At 39.1% G+C, this 11,363-nt stretch overlaps 1 protein-coding gene across 1 annotated transcript; it reads left to right on the top strand.

Annotated features, from left to right (window-relative positions):
- Positions 1 to 5,686: 5,686 nt before the first annotated feature.
- On the top strand, positions 5,687 to 10,786 carry tent5aa (terminal nucleotidyltransferase 5Aa). The gene is made up of 2 exons (XM_027001510.3): positions 5,687 to 7,107; positions 7,538 to 10,786. The coding sequence occupies exons 1-2, from the start codon at positions 6,622 to 6,624 to the stop codon at positions 8,315 to 8,317; spliced, it is 1,266 nt and encodes a 421-aa protein (XP_026857311.2). The 5' UTR covers positions 5,687 to 6,621; the 3' UTR covers positions 8,318 to 10,786.
- Positions 10,787 to 11,363: the final 577 nt, after the last annotated feature.

The raw sequence follows: 11,363 nt of genomic DNA, 5'->3' as shown, positions 1-11,363 counted from the left end.
GTGTGGAGATCTTGGATGTTGTTCCTGGAATCCAGGATGTTAGGAAAAGAGCTGATCTTAACTCTAAGAATTTTAGAAATCCGTGGAATTAATGTTATGATTTAAATGTCTACAGTTTCTAACAAACTTGTTTCACCTCCTAGAACTTCAGAAGCACTCTGCTGCCTGGTCCATTTCATGGGAAGGTCTGGGTGCAGTTCTTCATCATGACTCAGACAAAGCAGCAAAGCAAGCCACACAGCCACCTGTGTGTAGTCTTTATATGCAGAGTGTGATTAATTATGCGGTATTGTGCTTGTTCCCTAATGTGCTCTAATGGTCTCTCAAAGACAAACTATGGGAGAACTAAACAACCTGGGAGAAGAGATGTGTGTGATCTTACAGTGACCTGAACACTTTGTGATTTGGACTCTTTATTACAATTGCTGATTGTTGCTATTTAGTGCATCATGCAATGACAGATTCAACTAGAATTCTGCAGTACAATAATTTACTGTTAAAGTCTTGAATAGAGCTTTTTGGTCCCAAGTAGAATATGGTTGTTGGATGTTTAATTACAGAAGACAGAAACAATGAGCAGTTGAGAATGTTGTGTCAAGGGAAGTTGCCTAAAGAAAAGAGTGAGTGATTATGTAAGTGTTCAGCTCAGTGGTAGGAAATTTGATTTTTTTTAAATAATGGCTTTATCTTTTTTACTATGATAAATATTTACTACTTTGTGGGTAAACAGAATGATTAAGCCATTGATAACCATTATACATTGTATCTACCACTTGCTCTTACTGATCAAAATTATCAAAGATGAGCATGATCGCATTCTGTTAACACTGTTGTGGAAAGCAACTTTCTTTCATGCATGGAGAATTCCCTGCAATTAGACTTGGTAGCTCAGGAGGAGCATGCTTTTTCGGCAAGAGAGGGAGAGACTGGCTACCATCCCAGTGAAGTTCACAGTCAATTTCCAACCTCCTCATCTGGCAGGCAGAGCCACATCCATTGCTTATGTGCATTAGGAGTTTGAGAGTAGGAGAGATGTCTTGGGATCCAAGATCACCTCAGCCCTCACAAACCTATATCAAAAAAGTGCCGACTGAGGACCAGTGTTTAACTTTCATATGGTTGGAATACTCAAGATTCAAGTGTTCTCTTGTTATATGCCCAGCAAACAGTTACACTGAACAATGAAATCTTATTCTTCTTTCCTTCCACTCCAGTTAACATAATAATAATAATAATACAAACATATAAATAGGGGGAAATATACTGAATATACTTATGAGGGAGCTTTTTCTAGAGTACATATGACGTGCGTTATATAATTCACCTGGATTCTTGAGTTTTACTGCGTGGTGCATAAATGTCAGAAACTTAAGCAACCATTATTTCACAGGTCTGTCTCTTAGATCTGCATTACTATGTGGAGTGCTCCTGTTTGATTAACCACTCATTCCAGAATACATAGCAGTACATGCCAGCAATAATTCACTGGTGCTCACCCTTTCATATGTCACAAAACAGTTTTCAGCAAGATTAAAACCAGACAAGGCCCTAATCAGTTTGCACCTCTGACATAATATGTCACAGCAGAGAGAGAAATGAGTGAGAGTTGGAATGTGAGTGTTGGTCCTGACTTCCTCTCAGCAGTCATGAAAACTCCATTCTAGTTGCAAACCTGCCCTCCTGATCTCATTTGGCTGTCATGGATCCATTTAAAACAGATTATGAGCGCAATCTTCATTAATGCTAGCTCAAGGTGTGGAGTATGTGAAACATACCCTCTGGGTCGTGTGATGTCAATGATCTCCCATTTCTTACGGTGATGATGTGACACATGTTCTGGCCTCCTGCCAGAGAGGAATGGGTAGAGAGTGTCCCTCAGACGTGGCAAGGTAAACTGTTAGAGAGGAGAGTTTGCTTGTGCCTGGATCAAATCAAATCAATTTAAGCCAGTGGAAACAGTGGCAAGGAAAAATTCCCTGAGTGGATTAAAACAGAAACCTTTGGAGGACAAAGACTCAAGAGAGAATCCTTTCTCCTGGCCCATCTAGACCATGCTGTACTACATTATATATAGTCCATGTGACTACAGAACAGCAAGTTCAACAGATTTATATAGTTCAGTTCAGTGTGGGGCAGTGGTTGCTTGGTGGTTAAGGTACTTGACTTGTAATCAGAAAGTTGCCAGTTCAAGCCCCACCACTGCCAGGTTCTCACTGTTGGGCCCCTGAGTGAGGCCCTTAACCCTCAAATTATATTCACTCATTAAGTTGCTTTGAATAAAATCATCAGCTACATGCTGTAAATATGTCTTAGCTTCTCCATTGGGCATAGAGTGGGTAAGCTGTTTCTGCACTGAGTGGGGTGCATGGGGTAAGTTAATGGATATGGCAGCATCTGTTTATCTACCAGCATCACTGGGACATTTCCTGTTCTCAGATAAGATTCTTTGTCACAGATAAGCAGGTCTATTCTAGCAGTGGCATCATCTCATTAGTAACATGCAGATAAAACAGAAAAACTAAACTAAAAGGGAGGGCCAGAGGGTATCCATAGTCCCGAGGACTCTCTGAGACATTACATTCCTCCCACAATGGTATAATTTATAGCATACTTTTTTATAGATAATATGCTGAAAAATGACAGCATAAAAAACAAAACATAAAATCTTTTCTATTCTCTTATGCCTATAACTGAGCTTCAAGTCTTGCCTTTTTTCTTTTTACCTTTACAGCATTTAGCTGACGCTTTTATCCAATGCAATTTACAATTATGACTTACAATTACAACTTGAGCAGTTGAGGGTTAAGGGTCTCACTCAGTGGCCGAACAGTGGCAACGTGGTGGTGGTGCGGCTTGAACTCTGTTAAATATTTTTCATTCTTTTAATTATTACATTTATTTTTTAATAATTTTTCTTCTTTATTTTACTTATTTGTAAAGCACCTCAAATTGCCAGGTGTATGAAATGTGCTATTTAAATAAAGCCTTCCCTTGCCATTTATTTGGAAAGTTTCTTTCTCTGTGGATTATAATAACAGCTGGCCAGGGATATATTCACAGCTGGCTAGGGGTATAGTCAGCTGGCTAGATATAGTCACAGCTGGCTAGGGGTATAGTCAGCTGGCTAGATATAGTCACAGCTGGCTAGAGATATATTCACAGTTGGCTAGGGGTGTATTCACAGTTCCAGCATGTCTGCAAGGTCCCTAAAGCATGAAAGAGGTGGAAACGTGCCACAGTTAATGGAGAGCATATGATAACTGCTAATCTGACATTTTCCCTAAACTAACAGCACTTCAGCCATATGACTATGGTCCAGAAGGATCCATGGCCCACCTGGTATTTCAGTTCAGGATAAATGAGGAGGAGCGCAGTAGGAAAGCAAAAAAACCAAAAAAAAACTGGAAGGCAGCACCATCCAAGTGATTTATGTTTTTATTTGTAATATTGGAGAAAGGAGTTAAAAATGTAAAGCTTGTAAACTGGACCTTAATGTCAAGTGACAGCAGCAGGATTTGCTATGTTCATTTTAAAACTCAAGTTAAATCTCATTTAGTTTAATTTCATCACTTTCTTGATAAATATATACGGTTCAATCTTTTTTTATTTATTTTCAAAATCCTCTCTGTATGTTTGATGCATTGGCAGTAGCTTTGTTGTAATATCTGTATACCTTAATCAGAAACCTTCTAATGTTCAGCTGTCCTTACCTTCAGACCCTGACCAGGTTGTTACATGTTTTTAGTTTTGTTTGGCAGTTTACATCTGACAGGAAATATGTTGAGTGTGTTTCACCACTGCTAGGTTACCAATACTGTTGAAATATTATAAGACCACAGTATACTAAACAGGCAGAATTATTAATATCCAAATAGGGCTTTTGATGGAAAAAAGATTTTTTAAACAAGTATTTTTTTAAAAAATAAGTTGCAATGAAAAGCATAATTACACCTATTTTTGTATCCTGGTAAGTTGTTTTTTGTTTCTGAAAAATGGAAAGACAAAAAGCAGTGCTGTTATGACCAACCTGAAAAATAAGAAAATATCATTTTCTTAATATCAATCAAAAATAAAACAAATATTAATTAATATATATTAAATATATAATTGTGAAATATATGATGACTACAAATAAATGCTCACTGTGGTGCAAGAACCTGTGAAATTCTTTTTTGTAGTAGCTGGGCCAAACGTACTAGTTACTTCCTCTCTGTGGTGAACAGTAAAGTCCCTGGCAATAAGTCAGTAGCAATTTGAATGAAAAAATGTAAATATGCTTATTACTGCTCACTGTGTACTGTTTTGCATTTGATGTGCATGATAACTAATAACATTGACTTGGTTGGGAGCTTCAGAGGTGTGCTCTTTGGCGCCACAAAAAAAAAAAACTTTCACTGTCAGAGGTCAACAGGTCCTGTCTTCAGACATTAGATAACTGACAAAAACAACACTTTTATTCTTGGAAATTATATTACAAACTAAAATATACATATGGCTCATTAACCATCCCATTTATTATTATTTATTACACACACCTTGTATGTGTGAACTTAGCTACAGTCCTCTCACTGCCATGCATGATTTGTGCTAGCCATTCTCCAGTTCTTTGTCATTGGTCAGTTTGTAACCATAGGGCTGGATGGATATTTTTAGGTGGCGAACCAGTCGCAACCCCAGCTAAAGCCACACCAGTGTGACAACCACTATAACTCCACAATTATGCCAGTGTCACAGCCCAAACAATATCTAACTAATAGGTCATTACATTTAGTTAACGAAGGATTTACAAGATACGTGAATGTTAGGTGTTGGTCAGTGGTGCCTTAAGTCAGTGACCAGTCATGAGTTACATACAAGTTAATTATGGTAATCATTTACGATGAGCAAAAATGCACAAGGTAAGAATTTGTTAAGCATAAACACGATGAGCTGGATTTAAGGGCTGTGTAGCAAGAGCCAGACCTTGTGCATTGATAGTTCATGACATTTATCCCAGTCTGATGCTGCATCTGTAAGTCCTTACTCCTGCCTAGAGAGCAGCTCTTCCAAGGTTTATCTTCCGCCGTCTGCTTCAGACGCAGGTACACGTGTCTGGGAGGGCACGTGTCAAATGATATTAGATGCCCTTTCATTAAATGGAGATGGGACCAACAACAATAATAACTATCTATCTATCTATCTATCTATCTATCTATCTATCTATCTATCTATCTATCTATCTATCTATCTATCTATCTATCTATATATATATATATATATATATATATATATATATATATATATATATATATATATATATATATATACATACACACACACACACACACACGTTTTTTCTCCAAAGTTGCTCCACATGAGGTTGGAGATTGATGAGCAGAATTATATACGGTACTATCGCAGTGAGAACGCCAACTATTAGCCTACTCAGCTTCCTCTGATTAACGATATAACCACTGTGTAAAATTTTAAAATCCACCGTTGACATCGTTGGTTCGGCAAATAATTAAGTAACCCTGGATATGTCTTCTTATTCAGGCCGGAACCTTTGAAATTTCTCAACTTGTGATTACTATACAACTGTATTTCGTTCCTCCTGTTGGGGGCAGTATAAAAACGCCATGGGGTATGCTTTGTAGAATTCCCCGATTGTTTATAACGAGTGTCCGTGTATTTATTTTTCCTGATGGGCAGACGAGGAGAGTATGCATTATCTGATGTATTGGAGGTTTATATATAATTATTAACAGTCTGTACATTTTGCTTTTTGAAGATATGTCAGACAACGCAGATGAAAGGTCCCACGTAGTTGTTCGACCTGCTTGTAAAACAAGATTTGTGCATCCTCTGACCATTCGCCATGACCCACCAGTACTCATTAGTACCAGAAGACTACTGGCAAATACAGTCGTCATTCAGCCTGACCGGCACTCAGTGAGAAGATTGGGTACTTCATTTGGGCAGCCTGGTGCTGAACACGAAGACAAAATTTATAGAGGCTTCGATAACTTTATTATAGAATAGCTGACGTGGATGTGTGTATTTCATTAGGTGATCATTTTGTTATCGTATGAGAAAAAATTAAGGTTGACAATCGATATTACTTTAATACGACTGTTTGTCATTTTAAAAAAGGGAATGTACAGCCTTGTTCATAAACTGTAATGAATATTAGAAAACGAAGTTCTTCGGAAAAAATACACAAGTGATTGCACTCTATAAGGTTCCTTGAAGACCGTTTCAAGTGCAAATAGAATATTCATACAAAGTCATAGGCGTGCCCTGAAGCGCTGGAGTCGCAGGCGGAACTTCAGAGAAACCTCTGGTATACAAACGAAGACGATACTGCGATCAACAGGACTGCGCCCACGTCGTAGACACGATCGGATTAAGAGCAGACGCTGTTCAAATCGAGGAAATAACGACAATTTGCGGATCGTCAACACAGTTTATTTAACACAAACGCTGTTCACTGGAGTCTGCGTTACAAGAGTTCAAGAAATGCATCTAAGTCCATTTAAATCCATATAAGGACTCGGGTATTCGTGTTTTGATTATTCTGATGAGAGTGAACGCAAATTCATAATTACACCGACAGAAACATTTAAAATTGACTAACTTTGCATGGCTGAAGTGCAGCAAACTTTGCAAAGTTTATCCCTTCTGCGCACTTTACCTGTCGCGATGGCGGAGGACGACAATGTCATCGCAAGTGTTCCCGAAAGTGATGTTCCAAGTAGCAGTTTTAGCGTTCTTAGCTGGGAGCAAGTGCAGCGGTTGGACATTATACTGACAGAGACCATTCCTATCCATGGTAGGGGCAACTTCCCCACGTTGGAGGTGAAACCTCGACAAATTGTAAAAGCTGTGAGCAGTCGCATGGAGGAGAGTAAGATACGCGTCCGAGACGTGCGTCTGAACGGGTCTGCTGCGAGCCACGTTCTTCACGAAGATAGTGGACTTGGGTATAAGGACCTTGATCTCATATTTTGTGCTGACCTAAAAGGCGAGACGGAATTTCAGATAGTTAAAGACATAGTTTTGGACTGTCTCCTGGACTTTCTTCCCCAGGGAGTAAATAAGGAGAAAATCACACCGTTAACCTTAAAGGTATATTATTATTATCATTATTATTATTATTATTATTATTATTACATTTTAGATGCTGGACATAGAGGTTACAAAAGGCAAAATGCAAAGAAATGTAGATTTAGAGGGTATGCGGCTAAACATTTAGAAGTTTCAAAATACTAATAGTAAAACCTTGGTTTCTGATTGCTAAGGGGATTTGCTCAACCTGTTTAAAGCTGATCCTGCATTCTCAGCTTGTTAGATATAAACAGAAATGTTAGGCAGGATCACTACGTAAGAATTAATGTGTTATCTGAAAAACTGCAGCATATTGTCTGCACATCACAAAAACAATTTTCAGTTTGATACAGTCTAATGAAAATGTATTAATTTATGAAATTAAACTATACAATGACAAATGATGGCAATGCATGTCATTTAGGACTTTTGGTTCTGATCTACCTCACAGGAAGCCTATGTTCAGAAGATGGTAAAAGTTTGCAATGACTCAGACCGCTGGAGCCTCATCTCCCTCTCCAACAACAGAGGCAAGAATGTGGAGCTCAAGTTTGTAGACTCGTTGCGGCGACAGTTCGAGTTCAGCGTGGACTCCTTCCAGATCAAACTGGACTCTCTCCTCCTCTTTTATGAATGCTCAGAGAACCCCATGGCCAATGCCTTTCACCCCACCATCATTGGCGAGAGCATGTATGGAGATTTCAGCGTGGCTCTGGAGCACCTGCGTAACAAGGTGATCTGCACAAGAAACCCAGAGGAGATCCGGGGTGGGGGTCTGCTGAAATACTGCCACCTGCTGGTGAGGGGCTTCCGTGCTGCCTCTGAGTCTGAGATGAAGTCCCTGCAGCGCTACATGTGCTCACGCTTTTTTATTGACTTCTCAGACATAAACGAGCAGCAGAGGAAGCTGGAGTCCTACCTCCAGAACCACTTTGTGGGGCTGGAGGACCGCAAGTACGACTATCTGATGACTCTGCATGGGGTGGTGAACGAAAGTACGGTATGCCTGATGGGACATGAGAGGCGACAGACGTTAGGGCTCATCGCCATGCTGGCTGTGCGGGTGCTGGCGGAGCAGAATGTCATACCAAATGTGGCAAATGTCACCTGCTACTACCAGCCTGCCCCTTATGTAACAGATGGCAACTTCAGTAATTACTATATTGCTCAGGTGCAGCCAGTGTTTGCCTGCCAGCAGCATACCTACTCAACCTGGTTACCTTGTAACTGAGCACATGGAGAATTAGAGAAGGAGAGTGAGAAAGTTGCATTCTTATAAAGAATCTGAACCCAATTTGTAATTCGTCCTGAGCATTTCAGAAAAGCCAAAGCAAATAGTTGATCTACTTAATTAAAAGCTCCATGTTCTCTACACTGTGTTAAAGCATAATTGATCATTAAAAAGGGGAAATGATAATCAGCTGCTGTGATGTCTGCTCCAGACAGGGTTCCTGTTTTGTTGTGAAATTGCAGTTCTTTACAGCCTTGATAACAGATGTCACGAAGGTTCAGTGTAGCCTCCTTTCGTCCATATGTGGAATGATATTTAGTCTTTTTATTTTCTTAAGCTAACTAGTTCTAGAAAACGCAAACAAAAACACCATTAAAGACTGGGCCTAGGACTCGATAACGCTGTTGTGAATGTTAAAAGTCTTTACATGGACAGAAGCCTGGCTCTGTTATGGTGTGGTGTGGAGAGCTCCATGCATGCAAGTGGTCTGCATTCAGAGGTATAGTGCGCAAAATAAGAGCTTAAGGAAAACAAGTCTCCATCAAGCTCTTTCGATCTGGCACAAGTAAGGTGAGGGGAAAACATATTTACATCGCAAAAGGCAAAAAGTTAATATCAGATAAAAGGTTATGTTCTTAAAACATGTTTACAAAACCAAAGATTTTATGATTGTGTGTTTTTATTGTCCAAATTTGGAGAAAGTGTTGTCTATATTTGTATATTTGAAACATTCATTCGAAGTGCCTAATGCCATTGTAATACAGTAAGGGAATTAAGCAGACTAATATTTTTTGTGAATAAGAAAAAAAACAAGTCCATGATCCTTATACACAACAAAGTGACTCAAAGCTTGTGAATGTATAGTATTTTTCCTGATTTTCAATGTGTCATTTTGGTAAAAATTTAAATCCTAAGGTAGCAACATTGCAGAAAGAAAAGAGAGATAATATAGCACATCTCAAGATGTATGGTGCTTTATGTTTGAAATACTGAATTTTAAAAAAAGAAAAAAAATCAATTAGCCACATTATCTTTCTCTTAATTTATTTTTGCTTGTTATGAGCAGAATCCAGAGTCAAACTACATTGACTCCCTTAATTAATTTGTTACTGTATGTAGGATAATTAACAAGGTGGCTTTTCAATGCTCCATAAGGTCACGCAGTCTCGCTGTACAGCATGAGCTTGCTGTATATTTTGGTTGTAGTTCAGATCAGCTATTACGTTCGCCTTATAGCAGACAAGTGTACAAAAACCCTGTGTCAGGCGAGAAAAGGAAGCAAAAGCAGGGTGCGGTAGAAAGACAAAGAGCTGTCTTATTTAACACAGAGAGGGGAGTGTGTTTTCCTGCTGCTATAGGGGACAATATTTGTCAAAGCACTTCTGATGGTGGGACACTATTTGATGTAACACCCTAGCAGGGAATTCCACAGTCACTGCTGAAGCGGTGAGACTAAAACTAGCTGTGTTCATACTTCCTCGCTTGAGCTTGCCGTTCTGTGTGTGCAGCATTAACCCGGCATTCAACCCGTGCAGACGGAGTTAACCTGTTCCTGATTAACAGTGGCGAAAGGAAACATGTCTGGACGGTAGCACAGATATTTAAATTTAAGAAGGAGAAGGAGAGAATGTGTGAAAGAGTGTGTGGGGGAGGTGAGACCATAGAGGAGAGTAGAACTGGAGAGATGGGTGCAACTGGTGAAGGGGTTCATCTCCTCCTGCAAATCGTTTTAATGAGCACCACCTCTGTCATAGTCTGAAATGCGCTGGCTCTTTATTTAAAGAAACAGAAATGAACAATTTTAAGATACATAATCACCCAACACAGAGAAATTTAGAGGTAACAGTGAAATGAGTATTGTCCCAAGAGACTGTGTTCTTCATTCTGCTCGTTTTGCATGTTTTTTACTGACAAGGTTTCCCCTATAGATGTGTGTGATGCTGAGAGTAAAAGTGCACTAGCCTGTGTGTAGACTGTGCTGTGTGGCTACTGCTGACCGAAGCAGAAGGAGCAAACATTCTTTTTCGTGTGCTGGTATTTTATTTGCTCATCTCTGCTTTTGAGTCGATCAGTTTGTTGTTTATGCCCAACGTTGCTGTTTGTTTTGTAACATTTTTGTAACACATGTCCTGTGGGCATCACAGTTGGAACCCCCCTACCCCCCCATGAAGGTTGCAAAAGCTCAGTGTTGTTTTCCCTGTCCACTGGCAAAAGCAAGTAGAATATTATGCTATGTTGCAGTGTTCAACAATTGTTTAAAAATTCAGAGTGAGACAAACTTTCTGTATTTTATGAAGCTTGTTTTTAATAATTGTATTACACACTCTAATTGTCATTCTGCTTTGAACTCTGTGGTAAAGCTGCTAAATGTTGATTTCTGAACTGCTTTTTTTTTTTTTGCAAATGTTGCTGTTTCTAAAAGGTCGAAGAGTTAAAGGATTTCTCCTCAATAAAAAAAAAGATTTAAAACTCTGAGTGTCATTCAATTCCTTACATCCCAGCAGCTTGATATTGTACTTGTTTTCCACAAATATCAATCTAGCTGTTTTAGGCTAAGCTCTAGCTAGAGAGCAACTAAAAGTTTTTAATTTAATATAGTGTTCCCATTGATGGAAATATGAAAATATCTGGGTTAACTGCTTGTTCCAGTGTCTGGTAAGCAGTGCCTTCCCCACACATAAACATAAAAAAACAAATTTAATATTTTAACTTTCATGTAATACTCTCCTAAATGCAATCTTTTAATAAAAGAGATCTGAATATTTAATTTTTCTAAATCACTTATTATCCTTTAATTTTAGACTAAGCTCCCAGCAAACAAAGGAATATCCTGGTCTGGGACAGCCAAATCAGAGTTCATTCCGGCCTGACGGTATGAAGGGAGGGAGGGAGGGAGAGAAGTGAGGGGGGATTACTTTTATTGCTGCTGCCAAAAAGAGCTGCGTTGTGAATGGGGGTGATTTTCATCCACCAAAAATGAGACTTTGATGGTGCCGTAAATATCTTTGCCTCATCAGATTCTCCCTATCAGTGCCCAAACCCTGGC

This window comes from Electrophorus electricus, chromosome 14, assembly GCF_041902795.1.
Source record: "Electrophorus electricus isolate QZ-2024a chromosome 14, ASM4190279v1, whole genome shotgun sequence".
Taxonomy (NCBI): domain Eukaryota; kingdom Metazoa; phylum Chordata; class Actinopteri; order Gymnotiformes; family Gymnotidae; genus Electrophorus; species Electrophorus electricus.
Note: the sequence above shows the minus strand (reverse complement) of the source record. Positions and strands in the feature narration are given on the sequence as shown.

Coding starts and splice junctions, on each gene's coding strand:
- tent5aa (XM_027001510.3), top strand. CDS start 6,622: ATGGCTGAAGTGCAGCAAACTTTGCAAAGTTTATCCCTTCTGCGCACT. Junction 7,108..7,537: donor TCACACCGTTAACCTTAAAG/GTATATTATTAT, acceptor TCTACCTCACAG/GAAGCCTATGTTCAGAAGAT.